The sequence below is a fragment of the Fusarium fujikuroi genome, chromosome FFUJ_chr02 (assembly GCF_900079805.1).
Source record: "Fusarium fujikuroi IMI 58289 draft genome, chromosome FFUJ_chr02".
In the NCBI taxonomy this organism is placed as follows: Eukaryota; Fungi; Ascomycota; class Sordariomycetes; order Hypocreales; family Nectriaceae; genus Fusarium; species Fusarium fujikuroi.
This window is the reverse complement of record NC_036623.1, coordinates 2,406,523-2,425,772: the sequence shown is the minus strand read 5'-3', so window position 1 is coordinate 2,425,772 and position 19,250 is coordinate 2,406,523. Positions and strand designations below refer to the sequence as shown.

Sequence of the window (19,250 nt, the reverse complement as noted above, 5' to 3'; positions counted from 1 at the left end):
AACGGTCCTAGATTTCACAACACCTCACAACAAGGCATAGTGGAGTCTTCGATACCAAAGAGAAGAGGAGGACTACGAAGGTTCTCTGGTACCACCGCATGGACATCTCAACTACCAGCTTGGTCGCGGCCCTGTTGGTGGGCTGTAGAAGCTCGGGATGAGCTCTAAACAAGCTGGGAAGAATAACCCAGTCCATGTGCCAACAATTAATGACATATGTCTTCAAGCCAGCATGAGACAGGTTCCTAATTTTAGTGTTTTGCGCGCGCGCGTTTAAGTGCAGAACGTTGGCTAAGCAAGTACTATTGCAAATGATCCATCACAAATTCAAAGCCTAAAAATTCGCGTCCACTCCCATGGATTGAGTATCAACTGACCACTCAAGTCCATGGCCTCAGTTCATGGTTACAAAAACTGGTCATGGCTATCACAACAGGGGATTGTGGGTAACTGTAAAATTGTCTATTTCATGTGTAAAATTGTTTTACCCAGCGCAGTCTGCGCCAAGTTCTATCAACACCATAGGCCCAGTATGAACTGTAGCCGGCAACATATATCATCAAAAGAGTCAGGCATTATATCGAAACATCGTTCATCAAACGCCCATTACAAAGTCCAAAGTAAACCCGTCCAGCCCGTCCTTCTCATTATATTCACTTAAAAGTTGGCAACAGCCACAGCGATAGCCTGGCTATCAGAGTGTGAGATGGACAGTGTGATATCCTTCACACCGGCCTTCTTGGCGGCAGCAGCAGCCTCACCGTGAAGCTATGAATGTTAGCATCTTGCGTGTTTGACTCGAATAAAGGTGACTTACAGAAACAGTGGGGGCACCGTTCTCTCCCTTGACAATCTCAATGTCCTTCATAGCGGCACCAGCGCCTTGACTGGCGACGCCAAGAGACTTGAATACAGCCTCCTTGGCACTCCAGCGGCCGGCGAAAGAGCTCTGGGGGCTGGGAGCTTGGCGGCAGTAGGAGATCTCGTTAGCGGTAAAGTTACGCTCGACGAAAGTGTCGTTGTCGATGTTGACAGCGGCAATGTCTTCAACATCAACGCCAACCTGGCTGTTCTTGTTTGTGACCTTGAGGGCCAGAGCTTCCATGACTTGCTCAGTCTCCTTAGCCTTGGCTGATGAAACAACCTTCTCTGACTTCTTCATGAAGTCAGGTGCATACTTCAGCTCAGATGACTTCTTGTCCTCAGAGACACGAGCATCAGGGTTGAGAAGAACCTTGCTGAGCTGGTCGTCAGAGTAAGGAGAGTTGTTCTTGGCGACGAACAGCTTGTTGTTGATGAAGCCATCGTGGAAGTATCGGTAGGCCTTCTTCTGGCGAGCATCGACCTTGGCGCAGTATTCGGCGTAGGTCTTCTCATCAAGAGTAGCAAACAGGTACTTAGGGTGGACACCAATGGCCTGAGCACCCTTCTGTCCGAAACCGAAAGAGGTAACGGAGAAGGCCTTGACACCGTCGGTCTGGATGCTGCGGCTGGGGTAGACGATGAGGTCGTACTGCTCCATGACGGGATCAACGTTGTCGGCGTTGCGGTTTCCAGGAACAAGACCGGTGTCGAGGACCTGGAGACAACCGTTCATCATCCAAGCGCCAGCAGCACCCTTGGGGTGACCAGTGAGGTACTTCTGGAAGATACCCAAGACAGCGTTGCCCTTCTTGCGACCAAGATGGCGAAGCTGCTGGCAGATGACATTGGACTCGTTCTTATCATTGGCCTTGGTAGAGGTTCCGTGGAACGAGGCAACACCGATATCGTCGACAGTGAGACCCCATGTGGCGAGGGCACCGCGCAGAGGGGCGATGCTAGGATCGCTCTTCCAGAAGTTGTTGCCCATGCTGCGGAGAAGCTCCTTCTCCTGTCGGGCAGCTTCTTTCTCAATGTGAGCGAAGCGGTCCGCGGCATACTCCTTCTCGTCAAAGGAAGCACCCTGAGACTTCATGGCATCAATCTCGTCATGAACATACTCAAGCTCCGACTCTTGCCATTGCTTGATAGTCTTCTTGCGACGCTCGATCTGGCGGCGTCGGTAGTTGATGTCGAGAAGAGGCGAAGGGAACTTGCCAGGGTTCTCGCGAGCTGTGGTAAGAACACCCTGGCCTGGAGCGGGAACGGAACGGCCAATCTTGTCAGAAGCAGTGGTGGTCAGGGCAACGATGCCGTGGATGGGGACACCCATGTCAAGGGCAAGCTTGGCAGTCATGATGACCTGGATACCGCAACCCTGAGACTCCATGAATCCGTTTCGGGTAGTAGTGGTAGGACGAGACATCTCCTTAGGAGTACGTCCATGGGCAAACTCGTCAACAGTGTTGCTGGTGGCCTTCATGTTGGCGAATTCATAAGAGCCTTCCTCACCGAGATCATCGAAGCCACCGACAAAGCAGACGCGAGCCTTACCCTCCATGATGGTCTCATAACCGGTGTCAATGGACTCAACAGCGGTAGCACAAGCACCGACAGGGGTCTTGATGGGTCCAGAAGAGGACATCAACAACATGTTAACCCAGGCAGCCATGGTGTTGATGAAAGACTCTTGGAGAATGTCGTTCTGCACTGGCTGGTCGAGGAAACGAGTGCGGTGCATGTCGCGGAGAGCGGCGGCTCCACCCATACCGGAACCAACACAGTTACCAACTTCGGAGACGTGGACGTACTTGTAGAACTCGTAGGGGTCGGTGATACCACAAGAAAGGAGAGCCTCGGCAGTAGACACAAGAAGGAACAGTGTGACAGGGTCAACTTGGGAGACGATATCCTCAGGAACACCATATCGCTTGGGGTCCCAACCAGTGGGGATCTGACCAGCGACGAGACGATCGAAGCGAAGTGCCTTGGGGATCCAGAGAGAGGCACCCTTCCTGAGGCGAATGATGTACTCGCCGCTATCCGGGATCTCGAAGACCTCAACCTTGTCACCGTGCTCACGCTTGAACTCCTCGGCAGTCTCTTTAGAGGCCTCGAAGGGCTCAAGATCCTCCTCAATGACGACCTCGTGAAGCAGCTGCTTCTTGTTGGGGTCGTAGCCCTCGAACAGCTCAGGCTCGATCAGACGAATACCAGAGTGCTCAAGAACATACTTCTCATACTTGGGCTTGACGTCCTTGTCGTCGATGGGCTCACCAGTCTTGGCGTCAACCCAGCCGGAGTAAGGCTTACCCTTGATAAGACCATTGTGGTTCTTGATGAGACCCATGATCCAAGCCATCTCAACGCAACCCTCCAAGGAGAATTCGCCATAGGCCTCCATCTCCCATCGAGTTCGAGAGTTACCCCAAGGACCAACTTCAGCAAATCCAGTGACCACAACAACCTTCTCCAGGTCAACCATGCCTTTAAGATTCTCGTTGAGTGGCTCAATGTCGGTCTTCCAGTCAGGTCGGTTGGGGAAGTCAAGCTTGATGTTGGCACGAGGATCAATTGTCTTCTTCTTGTAAAGAACCTCGGAGGCGGCACCATTGACAATAGTATTCTCAATGGCACTCTCTTTGGCAACAGCACGGCGGACCTCGCTAGTCTCCATGATATCCTTGCGGAGCTTGGTCATGGTCTCGTTCAGGTTAGGAATGAACTGCAGACCACCGTTTAGGTCAGCAAAGACAGGCTCATTCTGGCACAGATCAACCAAAGTGGGAGACATGAGACCAAGAAGGTTGAAAGCCATCTCCTGCTGAGAGAAAGTGCGGACGCCGAACGCCTCAACGCCCTCGGCAACGATGTTGTTACCAGACATGAGACCAGTTCCTCGGGTCCAGCCAATGACCGCACCGCAAATGGTGAGGTAGTTGGCCCAGCTCTCGGAGTGCCATCTGTTGAAGAGAGTCTCGAGGCCAAGCTTGGACTCGGAGTAAAGACCGTCATTACCGAAGGTGCCGTGGTTGGGAGAAAGGGGCAGAACAACCTGAGCAGGTCGGGTCTCGAAGCCACGCTCAGTCTTTTGGGCCTTGACGCATCCGAGGAGACGAACAAGGTTGGTAAGCATGATACGATGGGCAAGCTCAGACTTGGAATCAATGCTGTCAATCTCGCGACCATTCTCGGGGATAGCAGCGAAAGGAACGATGAAGTCGAGATCCCAGCCAAGACCCTCCTTGGTATCATAGATGTACTCGACGAGGGCTTCAACGTCTTGCTTGCTACCCTGATTGAAGGGAACAACGACAATCTGGGAGCCGCGAGAGCCATAGCGGGTGTACATGGCCTGGTAATACTCGGTGACCTCGCGGGAGAAGCGGCTGGTGGTGACAATGACCTTAGCGCCACCGCTGATGAGACCCTGAAGGACCTCGGCGCCGATAGAACCGGCACCAGCACCAGTCATGAGAACGTGCTTGTCCTGGAAGGTGACACCAGACTTGGCAGCATCCTCAAGGCAGTTGAGGTACACGCCGGTAAGCTTCTTGCTGTAGTCCCAGCCATGGAGACCCTTCTTCTTGAGGTGAAGGAAGGGAATGGTCTCGACCTTACCCTTGCTCTGGCTGTTCTTCAGAACCTTTCGGCCCTTGTTGTCCTTGGGAAGGATCTGGCTCTCGTTCATGGCAAGCGAGCGAAGGACCTCGCCATAAAGGCTCTTGATCTCAAGCTGAGAAGTCTTGGACAGCTTGTGCTGCTGCTTGATGAGTCTGTAGATGCGAGAAAGATCGCTCTGGACCTTGGTGCGGTTGCCGTACTCAGAGATCTTGCCTCCCTCGGCCATTTGCTGGACATAATGCTCGAGCTTGCGACAGCTGGCACGCGGGACTTCCTCGTAGTTGAGGTTGCCCCGGGCGTCGACTGTTGTCCTGGGTCCGGTAGGGAGGGAAACATCCTTGTACACAGGGGCGACATCAAGAACATCCTTGCAGTTCTCGAGAAGCTGCTGTCCGAGCTCCTGGGCAAGCTTGTAAGTCTCACCTCGCTCAGTGGGACAGTTGTCGATATGATACTGCATGAAGTCGAGGAGCTTGGGGTTGGATCGGTTCATGAGACGAATGCACTGGCTAACAATCTCACGATCAACAGCCTGGAGACGACCGAAGATGATGTCGAAGTACATGCTGAGAGCGTCCTGGCGAGCCCAGTTCCATGATGAATCGTAGGTTCGGGCCTTGAGGGGGGTGAAGACAGGCTCGATACCAGAGGCATAAAAGTCACCATGCTCAGCAGTCCAGAGATCAAGCTGGGCTTGCAAAACCTTCTCGGATTTCTGGGAGTTGAGGTGAGCCTTCTCACCCTCACGAAGGTCGATCTTGAGGTATCGAGCGAGAAGCTCTAATTGTTGCTTGAAGAGGGCACGCTGGTCCTTGGTGAGGGCATCAATAGCAGCAGGATCCATCATCATGCCGCCGCTAGAGCCGCCCGCGGGGCCAGCCGCCGTAGCTGTAGACAGACTGATGCCGGCATTGGTGGCATACTTGTTGGCGACGCTGTCAAAGAAGGCCTTGGCATCGCCCTCAGAGCCTAGTCGCGCAGGAGGCTCCATTGTGAGGGCGAGAAGCAGAGCACCATCTTGTCGGCCAGGTCCAAGACCCCATCGACTCTCGAGATATTTTCGGGCGGCTGTGATATTGAAACCACCAGGCATCTTGGATGAGATAAGTCGAGCAATCAAGGACAGTGATTGCTTGCCGAGGTTGCCATCAAAAGTGGCTTGCATGGATGCACCAAGCTCATCGAGAGGTGTGTCTTCGGGCTTCTCAGGGGTGGAACCGAATTCCTTTCCAAGATCACCGAGAATCTCGTTCTGAAGGGTGGATTTGCCTGTGCAGGAAATATCGTTAATAATATATCAATTGCTAAGGACTCAATCTGACTTACCACCGACAAGGTCCTTAATGGCCTTGCTGAGAGGAACCTCGAGGAGAGGCTTCTTGAGCTTTTGCGCAATGAGGGCGCGAACAATGTCAACAGCCTGTACAGGCTCATCGGCAACTTGGGCGACAGGACCTGAACTGGGAGCGGGTGCAGCTGCAGCAGCGGGAGCAGCGGCAGCGGCCGCAGGGGCTGCAGGGGCATCACTAGAGGAAGCAGCCGCAGGCTCAGGTTCCTCTTCCACGGGATCAACATCATAGTAGATCTCCTTAGCATCCTTGTTATAGCAGAGGATATTTCGCTGAACGGACTTGGCGGCATCGTAGGCTTCGTACTTGGACTTCAAGGTTCGCTTAGCCATGACACCAAGAGTATCGGCAGGACCAATTTCCACGACTCGCTCAGCGGTCCTCTCACCGAGGAACACATCTTGAGTCTCAATCCATCTAACAGGAGAAGCAAATTGGTATGCGAGCAATTCAACGAGCAGCGTGTGAGCAAGCTCTTGCTCAACTTCGGGACGCATTTTTGGTGGTATTAGGTCGTGAGAGGATTTGAAAGAAGGGGTATCTCGAAAAGCGCGGACTGGCTATGGCAACCTAGAATTGGTGCAAGACGATGGTCGAATTGACGGTGAATGTACTAGGGGCCCGCTTAACCCCAACGTAAAGAGAAGATGGAACCGTCGTAATGAACTCCCAAGCTGAAGGCAGCTGGCGGGGAGATGGAAAGAAGGGGAGGAGGGGGGGAAGGAGAATGAGAAGGATGATGGAGGCAGAAGAAAGTGGCCGGAGAGTCTATGAATATGAAGGCCAAAGGTGAAAATCCGTTCTGCCAACCAGCGAGAAGCAATGGGAGGAATTAGAGAAGAGACAGAGCTGAAGGATCAAGCCAAAAACATTCAATGGATGCGGATGGCCCGTACGAATAGGTAATCACGACTGTAACCGACTTGCGAGGGAGCAGCCGATTGTTGAACGACTGGCCCACCAAAAAGTCGTCGAGTGAAAAAAAAATTGGGGGAAGCTCTAGGCCACACCCCGACCTGTTCTCTCCTAAGTTGGCCCCCCCTCCACCGGACAATTGGCGCCTTGTACAGTACCTGCTGGAAGAGCAGATGTCGGTACATCGAGACCCTTACAGGGCACTCTGTACGCTCGCTCCCGCTGTAGCACGGTTGAGTATCCGGTACTTTCTCTTGAGTGGAACATTGGAACATCCCCGAGCCACACATGGCGGCGGGTCCTTGGCGTGCAGCCCGCTCCTCAACCATATTCCAGCGCTATGCCTATCCGAGTATGGTTGAACACCGTAGGCGTGCACCAGCCAGGGGCGTCCAGGGGAGCATCTTCCCCAGAAACCGACCTTTTGGGGCACCATCAACATCGATGAACTGAGATGGAGATAACTGGTTTGGCTGGCTATCTTCTTTATGGCTTTGCCTTCATGAGCCACTGATAACTCGGCCGAGCGGCTTGCTTATGTTGCATTCTCGATTCTGTTATCTACTGGTCGACAATTAAGTTCTGGGCCCAGCAACGATAAGAATAGGCTCCATCTCGGAATATCAAAGGCAAGGTGACGACAGACATCACACGGGTCATTAATATCAACCCCAGGGGTCTAAGGCTATGACAGATGGTCCCTGCTACCAGTCAGAGCTCGTAGGAATAAGCGAGGATAGTGAAGGTTGAGTGGTCCAGGTAAGATGTATTTCATTGAAGCTGGATAGGGTACTAGGTCAGGTGTTCCCCAATGAACCTTAGGAGGGCTGTTACTAGAGTTATGGAGTGCCATATAATTCAAAGTCTTGAAGATGTTTGATTCCGATGGTGGTGATGAACTCGTTGAAATTTCGAAGATGCCAGGCAATAACTCTAGGTGGTTCCATTTGTCAATGTAATTTCGCGTCTTTCTGAACTGCCATCCTAGGTGTCCGGCTCAATGTACTCGGCTAGGTACCGATACATTTCAACGTCGAGTCTACTCGTTTGTCCGTCGGTTTCCGCAAATCCGAACTCCTCTTGTATGCAACAATTTGTCGAGAAGTTGAGCTGCCATTCCATGCTTACTGTCTCTAATAAGCCATCGTTGGATAATAGAGTTAGGTTGACTTGCTGAAACGTTCGTTGTCTAAGTCACTGTGATGTTTGCGGCTCTTATCTGCACCTCTCAGAAACCACTGCGGATAGCCACAACCGTTGGTGCATGGAAACCGAAACGAGATCTACAGACGCCATGCCGCCCAGGGATAAGGGTCAAGCAGTCAAGGAAGGTCAAATAACAATCCTTTCGGTCCTCAATGGCACACGTCCCAGTTCCATTTACAAGCCACCAGTAACTCACCGAAGCGAGCCGACTCGAGGTCACACATCGCAAAAGGTACTCTAGTAGTGTATGTACTCCTTGGGGAGTAAGAAAGTATCGGACCTTGATAAAGGGTGTCAGAATAAACTCAGCAAAATTTATTCTAAGCTTATGCTAAGTTGCGTAGGTCTTTTGGTCAAATAGGACCAAGGTGTTGAGTTTTCTTTCCTGCCTTTGATACCTCTTTACGCGTAAGAGACTTGGATAGTGATCAATACATATAACCTAACCCCACCATGAGCCGGAAGTCGATGCTTTGACGGAGAATGTGGGGGGCCGAATCATTGTTGGTAGGGGAAGTTGGGGATGTGAGTGAGGCGTTGACCAGGCGGTGGAGGGAGGCACAAATTTTCTCTCATGAGTCGGCGAACATAGGATGGAGTCATGACTTCTCATGATGGTGTGCACTGTTAGGTTTGGGATCATTTCAGGATCAAGGATCAGGAATTGCTACCCATGCCATTCAAACTATGTCTGTTCAGAGTCACTGGAGGCCTATAACAGCTCATGTTGAATCAAACCCCATCTGAAAGCTGTTTGCTGAGATTGGAAGTGGACGTTGATGCTTGTCTTTCAAAGTGGAGTGGAGCCACACGGGAGGCCCACGAAACTCCCGAGCTGAGTAGATGTACCTAGGTACTTTCCACTAACTGATACAACACTTGACCTGGGCTGGAAAAGGCTGGGCGATGGACAGACGTGAAAAACAACCACTGATTCATGATGGTTCCCCAAGCTGAACAGCCAGATGATTATTTGCAGATTGTTAGTTTTAGTAGTGTGAGATCAGCTTTGGCCACTCTTTACTACTAGGTGTTAACTTGAAAAGAAATCCATCAATTGTCAATGGCCACCCCGAAGACGAATTTTCTGTTCATACTACATTGAGACAAATAAGTTCACGATAGTCCCGGGTAGGCGGCGACTGTGAATGTCCTTAGCATACCCGAAAAGCCGAAATAATTGGTAGCGAAAATAGTTGAGGAGAATTGATTGAGGTATGACGAAACATTTGCAGAAGATCCGACTTTCAAGATTGCTGAGGGACAATGATGACAACTCAATCATTCGATGGCTTGGTACGGTTGCATATAGTTGTCGGAGATAGATAGGAACTCATTCGTATAAGGAATTGAGTTAATAAGTTGAGTGCAACCCATCCAACAAGCTTGGCCACATCGTCCGTGGCAATGATAGTGCGATCAAAGTTAAGGATCAGATCCAGATCAATAGGATCAAACTCCTGGTCTGCAGGGAGGATCCTGTTGTTCCGAAGCGGACGAATTGACTTCCCATCAAAATTCAGCATCAGCCTTCCGCCCACCCGCTTGCTGCAACCATAACTCAACAGCAGCCTCACAGGCGCACCAAGAACAAACAGATGCTCCAGTATGGCTCCAGAATGCTGGTCCAGCCCTCCAGATCGAATCCTTGGAGAATAGTGGCTGGGAGTAATTTTGCCCGAAGTCACCCGGCCCTCTCTCTAGAGGCAGAAGCAATGGGTTGTTGCCAGTGGAAATGCGGTATACAAGTACCGGTACCTTGGCCAGGACCCTTCACCTTCGTTGACCTTCTTCCCAACCCAAACCCTGCAAATGATGGTCCCCTTGTCCCTCTTTGGCAAGGAGCGTCATGCAGCAAGGGGCGTGTCTGATGTCGTGGGGTCCCAGCGGATCAAGCGAACCGCCAATGTGGTGCATGCCAATGGCTCTCGCGGTCTCACAACGGCGGGAGGTGGATGCGCTTCTTCACTAAGATAGCCCGGATTGTGGAGGGGGAGTAAAAAGCTGCCTTCCCTACAGTGCACCTCGTAGAAAAAACAATGCCAGGATACGTACCCCTCCATATCCCCAACAGAACTGAAATTTTGGCCTGTTACTCCAGTTCATTGAGGCGGCCCCTCCAAGACTCCAGGTGCTTCAACCACACCCTCGACAACTCAATCCAATCCAATCCCTAGTCGGCTACCGGTACAAGCTCGATTTTTCTCGTCTTGACTTATACCGTGGCCGGGACCATTTCTGAATCCCTCTTAGACCTCTTCTTCCGACTCTTCCTTCTTGAGATTGTCCATCTTCATCTTCCTCTTCCATCACCATCCTCATTTCCTTCTTCCTCCCTCCCTACATCCCCTTTGCGCCTGGCTGGTGTTGTCTTGTCTTGTGCCGCGCTGCGCTCCACCGACTCTAAAGCTATTCTCTACTAATTTCTAACCCCTCCCACCTTTCAGGGGACCAGCCAGCCTTCACGCAAATCAGGACCGCCGGTTTCTTCTCACCAGCGTCCTTGGGGAAAGCATCAGATCTTATTTCTGGTGTGTTACGACTTGAATTGATAGGTTTGTGACCACCGAACCCCCCCCGAGAAGTGTCTCAACCGCCAATTGCAAACTAACCGTTCGCTTTTGCTCGCCACTGCAGATTTCTTCGATACCCTTCACTCATCATGTACGGCGCCGGTCAAGGCCCTCAAACGGGCATTTCCACCCCCAGATCTAGCGCTTCTCTTCGGCCATTGACTCTCTCCCACGGCTCTCTCGAGACCTCTTTTCTCATTCCCACCAACCTCCATTTCCACGCCTCTCAGTTGAAAGACAAGTTTGTCGCTACTCTTCCCGAAGCCACCGACGAGCTTGCCCAGGATGACGAGCCATCATCCGTTCCCGACCTGGTCGCCAGATACCTTGGCCTCATTGCTCACGAGGTTGATGAGGGTGAAGATGATGAGCAAGGCTCCTACGAGGAGGTCCTGAAGCTCGTTCTCAACGAGTTCGAGCGCCATTTCCTCCGTGGCAATGAAGCTCACGCCATTGCTGCCAGTTTGCCTGGCATTGAGTCTAAGAAGCTCGACTTCATCCGCAGCTACTACACCGCTCGTGCTGTGTGCAACCGACCGATCAAGCCCCACGCTTCAGCCCTTTTCCGAGCAGCTGAGGATGGTGACGCCGAAATCTACACAATTTTCGGCGGTCAGGGTAACATTGAAGAGTATTTCGAGGAACTCCGAGAGATCTTCAAGACGTACTCAAGCTTTGTCGGTGATCTTATCACCCGCTCAGCTGAGCTGCTCCAGACTCTCTCCAAGAACCCCAAGGCCGAGAAGATGTTCCCCAAGGGTCTTGATATCATGAACTGGCTTCATCACCAGGACTCTACTCCCGATGTCGATTATCTCATTTCGGCACCCGTCAGCTTCCCTCTTATTGGCCTTGTCCAGCTTGCCCATTATGAGGTGACATGTAAGGTTCTTGGTGTGCATCCTGGTATGCTGCGCGAGAGAATCACTGGTTCCACTGGCCACTCCCAAGGTATTGTCATGGCCGCTGCAACTGCTGCTGCCGACTCTTGGGACTCGTGGAGAGACATTACCAGCTCTGTTCTTACCATGCTTTTCTGGATCGGAACACGAAGCCAGCAGGCATTCCCCATCACCTCCATGACCCCTACCATGCTTCGCGAGTCACAAGAGCACGGCGAGGGTGCACCCACTCCTATGCTTAGCATTCGAGATCTTCCTCAGGCTGAGGTTCAGAAGCATATCGATGCTACTAACCACTACCTCCCCGAGGACCGTCACATCAGCATCTCTCTCATTAACAGCCCACGGAACCTGGTCGTGACAGGACCCCCAACCTCCCTCTACGGTCTTAACGCTCAGCTGCGCAAGGTCAAGGCCCCTGTTGGCCTGGATCAGAACCGCATTCCCTACACAGAGCGAAAGGTTCGCTTCGCCAACCGATTCCTGCCCATCACCGCACCTTTTCACAGCAAGTACCTCGCCGAGGCTACCGCCATGATTGATGAGGATCTCAAGGATATCTCAATTGACTCCAGTGATCTCGGAATTGCCGTGTTTGATACCAACACTGGCAAAGATCTCCGAGAAGAGGTCAAGGGCAACATTGTTCCCGCTCTTGTCCGTTTGATCACTCGTGATCCTGTGAACTGGGAGAAGGCTACTGTTTTCCCTGATGCCACCCACATTCTTGATTTTGGCCCTGGTGGTGTTTCTGGCCTCGGTGTTCTGACAAGCCGAAACAAGGAGGGAACTGGCGTTCGTGTCATCTTGGCTGGTACTGTCGATGGTGGCATGAACGACCTCGGCTACAAGGCTGAGCTCTTCGATAGAGATGAGGAGAACGCCGTCAAATATGCCATTGACTGGGTTAAGGAGTTCGGCCCCAAGCTTGTCACCAATAAGAGTGGCCGAACTTACCTTGATACCAAGATGAGTCGTCTCCTTGGTCTCCCTCCCATCGTTGTTGCCGGCATGACTCCCGCTACCGTCCCCTGGGATTTCGTTGCCGCTACCATGAATGCTGGATACCACATCGAACTTGCTGGCGGTGGTTACTTCATTGGCCCCATGATGACCGATGCTATCACCAAGATCGAGAAGGCCATCCCCGCTGGTCGTGGTATTTCCGTCAACCTGATCTATGTCAATCCCCGTGCTATGGCCTGGCAGATTCCCTTGATCGGCAAGCTTCGATCTGAGGGTGTCCCTATTGAGGGCCTTACTATTGGTGCTGGTGTTCCCTCTATCGAGGTCGCCCAGGAGTACATCGAGACCCTAGGCCTTAAGCACATCAGCTTCAAGCCCGGTTCCGTCGATGCCATCCAGGCTGTTATCAATATCGCCAAGGCCAACCCCCATTTCCCTGTCATGCTTCAGTGGACTGGTGGCCGTGGTGGTGGTCATCACTCTTTCGAGGATTTCCACCAGCCTATCCTCCAGATGTACGGCCGTATCCGACGACAGGAGAACATTATCCTTGTTGCTGGTAGTGGTTTCGGTGGTGCGGATGACACCTACCCCTACATTACTGGTGACTGGGCCAAGAAATACGGTTATCCTCCCATGCCCTTCGATGGTTGCTTGTTCGGTAGCCGCATGATGGTTGCCAAGGAGGCTCACACCAGCAAGGCGGCCAAGGAGGCTATTGTCGCCGCACCTGGTCTTGAGGACAGCGAGTGGGAGCAGACCTACAAGGGACCAGCTGGTGGTGTTCTCACCGTTCGATCTGAGATGGGTGAGCCTATCCACAAGCTTGCCACTCGTGGAGTTCGCTTCTGGGCCGAGATGGACCAGAAGATCTTCAGTCTCCCCAAGGAGAAGCGAGTTGCTGAGCTCAACAAGAACAAGGACTACATCATCAAGAAGCTGAACGACGACTGCCAGAAGGTTTGGTTTGGCCGCAACAAGGAGGGCAAGGCCTGTGACCTTGACGACATGACCTATGCTGATGTCCTCCGTCGTCTTGTCGAGCTCCTCTACGTCAAGCACCAGTCTCGCTGGATTGACCGCTCCTACACTGTTCTCGTCGGTGACTATATTCACCGTCTTGAGGAGCGTTTGACCACCACCCCTGGCAAAGCCTCTCTTCTCCAGAGCTACTCGGAGCTCAACGAGCCTTTCGAGGTGATTGACCGTATCCTCGCTGCCTACCCTGATGCCGAGACCCAGATCATCAACGCCCAGGATGTTCAGCACTTCCTTATCATGTGCATGCGCCCCACTCAGAAGCCTGTCACTTTCATCCCTGTCTTTGACGACAACTTCGAGTTCTACTTCAAGAAGGACTCCCTGTGGCAATCTGAGGATCTCGATGCCGTCGTTGGCCAAGATGTTGGCCGAACTTGCATCCTTCAGGGACCTGCCGCTGCCAAGTTCTCCACTGAGATTGATCAACCCATCAAGTCTATCCTCGATGGCATCCACGAGTCTCATGTTGAGTACCTTACCCGGGATCTTTACAGCAACAACAAGGCTACCATCCCTTACATCGAGTACTTTGGTGGTAAGCTCGTTGACCCCGAGATGCCTCTTGATGTCGAGGGCTTGACTGTCAGCTACGATACCTACAAGAACACCTATCGCTTGTCATCGTCTGCCGCTGCCACCCTCCCTGAGCTCGACTCATGGCTATCTTTGCTTGCTGGACCCAACCGCAACTGGCGCCATGCTCTGCTCATGGCCGATGTTGTTGCTCAAGGCCAGAAGTTCCAGACCAACCCTATCCGACGCATCTTTGCTCCTTCTCGTGGTCTGTTTGTTGAGATCTCTTATCCCAATGATCCTTCCAAGACTACCATTGTTGTTCGTGAGCAGCCCCGTCACAACCAGTACATCGATGTCATCGAGGTTAAGCTCGTCGGTGAGAACAAGATCCAGGTCAACATGATCAAGGAGACCACTGCTCTCGGTAAGCCCGCTGCTCTGCCTCTGGAGTTCACCTACCACCCCGAGGCTGGATACTCTCCTATCCGTGAGGTCATGGAGGGCCGCAACGACCGCATCAAGGTAGTTTTACTGGAAGGCGTGGTTCGGAGAGGAGCCTCTCGACCTCGACGCTGATGTTACTGCTAAGTTCGATGGCGGTAAGACTACCATCACTGGCGAGGCTATCAACGATTTCGTGCACGCTGTTGGCAACCACGGAGAGGCTTTTGTTGACCGACCTGGTAAGACTGTCTATGCTCCCATGGACTTTGCCATTGTTATCGGCTGGAAGGCCATTACCAAGCCTATCTTCCCTCGCACCATTGATGGTGACCTCCTGAAGCTTGTCCATCTCTCCAACCAGTTCCGCATGATTCCCGGCGCCGAGCCTCTCAAGAAGGGAGATGAGGTCTCCACCACTGCCCAGATCAACGCTGTCATCAACCAGGAGGCTGGCAAGATGGTTGAGGTCTGTGGCACTCTCGTCCGTGATGGAAAGCCTGTCATGGAGGTCACCTCCCAGTTCTTGTACCGTGGTACTTACACCGACTACGAGAACACCTTCCAACGAAAGGTTGAGACTCCTATTCAGCTTCACCTGGCCACTACCCAGGATGTTGCTATCCTTCGATCCAAGCAGTGGTTCTCCGTCGACGAGCTTCCTCAGAACATCGACTTGCTTGGCCAGACCCTGACTTTCCGTCTCCAAAGCTTGGTTCGCTACAAGAACAAGGCTGTCTTCAGCAGCATCGAGACCCGCGGCCAGGTTCTGCTTGAGCTCCCCACCAAGGAGATCATCCAGGTTGGCAGCGTCGACTATGAGACAGGGGAGTCTCATGGTAACCCCGTTGTTGATTACCTCGAGCGCAACGGCCAGCCTATCGACCAGCCCATCAACTTCGAGAACTCCATCCCTCTCAGCGGCAAGTCTCCTCTCGCCCTCCGAGCCCCTGCTTCCAACGAGAATTACGCTCGTGTGTCCGGTGACTACAACCCCATTCACGTTTCTCGTGTCTTCTCCAGCTATGCCAACCTCCCTGGCACCATCACCCATGGCATGTACTCTAGTGCATCCGTGCGAAGCTTGATCGAGACCTGGGCCGCCGAGAACAACATTGGCCGTGTCCGAAGCTTCCACGCCTCGCTTGTTGGCATGGTTCTGCCCAACGACGAGCTTGAGGTTAAGCTTCAACACACTGGCATGGTCTCTGGTCGCAAGATCATCAAGGTTGAGGTCCGCAACAAGGAGACCGAGGACAAGGTTCTCGAGGGTGAGGCCGAGGTTGAACAGCCTGTGACTGCCTATGTCTTCACTGGACAGGGTTCTCAGGAACAGGGTATGGGTATGGAGTTGTACGCTAGCAGTCCCGTTGCCAAGGAGGTCTGGGATCGCGCCGACAAGTACCTCCTCGACGCCTATGGTGAGTTTCATGAATCGGTACTATCAGTGTGCATCTGCTAATATTTCCCAGGTTTCTCTATCACCAACATTGTCAAGAACAACCCTAAGGAGCTCACCATTCACTTCGGTGGTCCCCGGGGTAAGGCTATCCGCCAGAACTACATTGCGATGACATTCGAGACCGTGGCTGCGGACGGTAGCATCAAGTCCGAGAAGATTTTCAAGGAGATTGATGAGACTACTACCTCATACACCTACCGCTCCCCTACTGGTCTTCTCTCGGCCACCCAGTTCACTCAGCCTGCCCTTACCTTGATGGAGAAGGCCAGCTTTGAGGACATGAAGGCCAAGGGACTTGTGCCCAACAACAGCACCTTCGCTGGTCACTCTCTCGGTGAATACTCAGCCCTTGCTGCCCTTGCCGAGGTCATGCCAATTGAGAGTTTGGTGTCCGTTGTGTTCTACCGTGGTCTCACCATGCAGGTTGCCGTCGAGCGTGATGCTGCTGGCCGATCTAACTACTCCATGTGCGCTGTTAACCCCAGCCGCATCAGCAAGACCTTCAACGAAGCCGCCCTCCAGTTCGTCGTTGACAACATTGCTGAGGAGACTGGCTGGCTCCTTGAAATTGTCAACTACAACATTGCCAATATGCAGTATGTTTGCGCTGGTGATCTCCGTGCGCTCGACACTCTTGCTGGTGTGACCAACTTTATCAAGATCCAGAAGATTGATATTGAAGAGGTCAAGGACAACATCGAGGAGGTCAAGGGACACCTCCGCGAGATCATCCGCGGCTGTGCCGAGAAGACTCTTGCCAAGCCCACACCTCTTGAGCTGGAGCGTGGCTTCGCTACCATTCCTCTACGTGGTATTGATGTGCCCTTCCACTCGACCTTCCTTCGATCTGGTGTCAAGCCTTTCCGATCTTTCTTGCTCAAGAAGATCAACAAGACATCCATCGACCCCTCCAAGTTGGTTGGAAAGTATATTCCCAACGTGACGGCCAAGCCGTTCGCGCTGACCAAGGAGTACTTCGAGGATGTGTACAAGCTGACCAACTCGCCCAAGATTGGTGCAGTGTTGGCCAACTGGGACAAGTATAACCAGGATGAGACCGCTACCAACGGTGTTGAGGGTAGCGACAGCTCCAGTGGCGAGTATGAAGGCTCTGGCCGTGCTGCTTGAGCGAGTTAGAAAACAAAAGAGAAAGGGGAATATAATAAAAAAAAGAGGAAAAGGGACCATGCAGAGACATGAAGTAACGGAAGATTAGAGATGGATGGATGATCACGAAGAGAGTTTACAGATTCCCGGCCGGATTGTTATCCTGGCATGAGTATATTACGATGTATCTTGTTATCTTTAGCTAGAGGGGCGTTTGTTTTTGCTACAAGTTTAGAGAATTTTGAATGTTTGATGATGACATTTGGTTCATAAATCGAGTGACATATCTCGTCCTGTGAAAGCTCAGGATGCGCACGCAGTCTTGTGATGCTGTTTCGCTCCTGGTACTGTCGTACAGGTGAAGCTCGTGTAGGAAATAATTGGCGAGATAGCGAAATACCTGGCATTGATTGGTATGCCTCGGCTCGGCGATTGTACCACCCTACCATTGGATCCCAGTGGCTCCGAGCGGTAGCGGTCGGCTGCCGGCGACGGCCGGAGACGGACAAGTGGTGGAGATGGCCTATCAGGGGGAATCAAGTCCGCTTTGGTCGCTAGCAATATCGCAAACATAGATAAGTTTACGTGTTCATGAATTCGTATATAATGCCCAAAGGCGAAGGGTTTTAGACTCGTTCTCCTTGTTCTCGGGGTTTCTCTCTTCTTTCGGTTCTGTTCGCTATTACATCATCCCCACTTGGCATCTTACCTCCTTTTGTTCAACAACACAGCCAACACTTGAGAGATCAAGATATAGAGGAATCTACAATGGCGGGATTAAAGAAGCAAGTCTTTGTGGGGACGTTCATATCCAGCAAAAGCCCCAAAGAGCTTGACTATCAGCATGATACGATTGTATGTGTTGATGGAGAGGGCAGAATTGTCAAGGTCGATACAGAGGGTGGCAGTACTGAGCAGATTGGAAAGAGACTACGTGAAACTCTGAACTGGGAGCTCAGCGATGTAGATGTTCATATTGCGAAGCCTGGGCAGTTCTTCTTCCCTGGCTTTGTTGGTGAGTGATACAGCATTTGCTTTCCAAGAAACACACACTGACAGAAATACCAGACTCACATGTGCATGCATCTCAATACCCGAATGTGGGAATATTTGGAAAGACTACTCTCCTAGACTGGTTGGAGAAATACACATTCCCTCTAGAGTCAAGTCTAAAGGACTTGAGCAAGGCAAAGCGAGTATATGGCTCATGTGTTCGACGGACATTATCCCATGGAACGACAACAGCGGCCTACTATGCTACCATTGACGTAGCAGCAACGAACCTTCTCGCTGATCTCTGCTTGGAGATAGGACAACGAGCTCTTGTTGGACGCGTGTGTATGGACAACCCTGACATGTGCCCAAGCTACTATCGCGATGAGAGTGTCGAAGAGGGCCTTGAGAAAACGAGACAGACGATTCGACATGTTCAAAAGATCGACCCAGAGTTTAAACTTGTATCACCGGTGCTGACACCACGATTTGCACCAACTTGCTCCAGCGATTCGATGAAGGGACTGGCCAAGATCCAAAAGGAACTGGATCTTCCTGTCCAGACACACGTTTCCGAGAACGAAGGAGAAGTCGAACTTGTCGCAAAGCTGTTTCCGGAGTCGGAGTCGTACACGCAATTGTACGATGATTGCGGTCTTCTTACCACTCGGACGATTCTTGCACACGCGATTCACTTGACCGAAGCGGAGGCAAAGCTGATTGCACAGCGGGGAAGCAAAATCTCACATTGCCCCTGCAGCAACAGTTCACTCACAAGCGGTTCTGCACGCGTTCGATGGCTCTGGGACAAGGGGATTACCGTTGGCCTCGGTACAGACATGAGCGGCGGCTACAGCCCTTCCATTCTCGAAGCAGCACGTCAAGCAGCCCTCGTGAGTCGACACGTGGCGATGGGAATGGACGAGGAAAAGGAACGGAGCAAGTTGACGGTCGAAGAGGTGCTGTATCTTGCAACTCGCGGCGGAGCAGAGGTTGTTGGACTGGCTGATAGAATCGGTGGGTTCGAGGAGGGAATGGAGTGGGATGCTCAGTTGATAGGTCTGGGAAGCGTCGATGAGGATGGTCTGGCGGAGGATGACGGGAATGTGAATGTTTTCGGGTGGGAAACTTGGGAGGAGAAGATTGCAAAGTGGCTGTTTAACGGAGATGACAGGAATGTCAAGAGGGTCTGGGTCAGAGGGAGAACGGTCCATGTGAGATAGGCAGAGGACAAAGAGACGAGCCGAGACAAACTGCTTATGTTGTTTCAGATCTTATAAGGAAGACTGACACC

At 52.2% G+C, this 19,250-nt stretch overlaps 3 protein-coding genes; 2 read left to right on the top strand and 1 right to left on the bottom strand.

Annotated features, from left to right (window-relative positions):
* Positions 1-657: 657 nt before the first annotated feature.
* Positions 658-6,331, bottom strand: FFUJ_04562 (probable fatty acid synthase, alpha subunit; the record flags this gene model as incomplete). XM_023572137.1 has 3 exons in its annotated part: positions 658-768; positions 818-5,754; positions 5,812-6,331. 3 exons carry the CDS (start codon positions 6,329-6,331, stop codon positions 658-660), a joined length of 5,568 nt encoding a protein of 1,855 aa, XP_023426320.1.
* Positions 6,332-10,617: 4,286 nt separating this feature from the next.
* On the top strand, positions 10,618-16,984 carry FFUJ_04563 (probable fatty-acyl-CoA synthase, beta subunit; the record flags this gene model as incomplete). XM_023572136.1 is given in 3 exon segments in its annotated part: positions 10,618-14,475; positions 14,480-15,815; positions 15,867-16,984. Coding segments are annotated over 3 exon segments (6,312 nt in total).
* Positions 16,985-17,731: 747 nt separating this feature from the next.
* On the top strand, positions 17,732-19,179 carry FFUJ_04564 (related to guanine deaminase; the record flags this gene model as incomplete). XM_023572135.1 has 2 exons in its annotated part: positions 17,732-17,978; positions 18,032-19,179. 2 exons carry the CDS (start codon positions 17,732-17,734, stop codon positions 19,177-19,179), a joined length of 1,395 nt encoding a protein of 464 aa, XP_023426319.1.
* Positions 19,180-19,250: the final 71 nt, after the last annotated feature.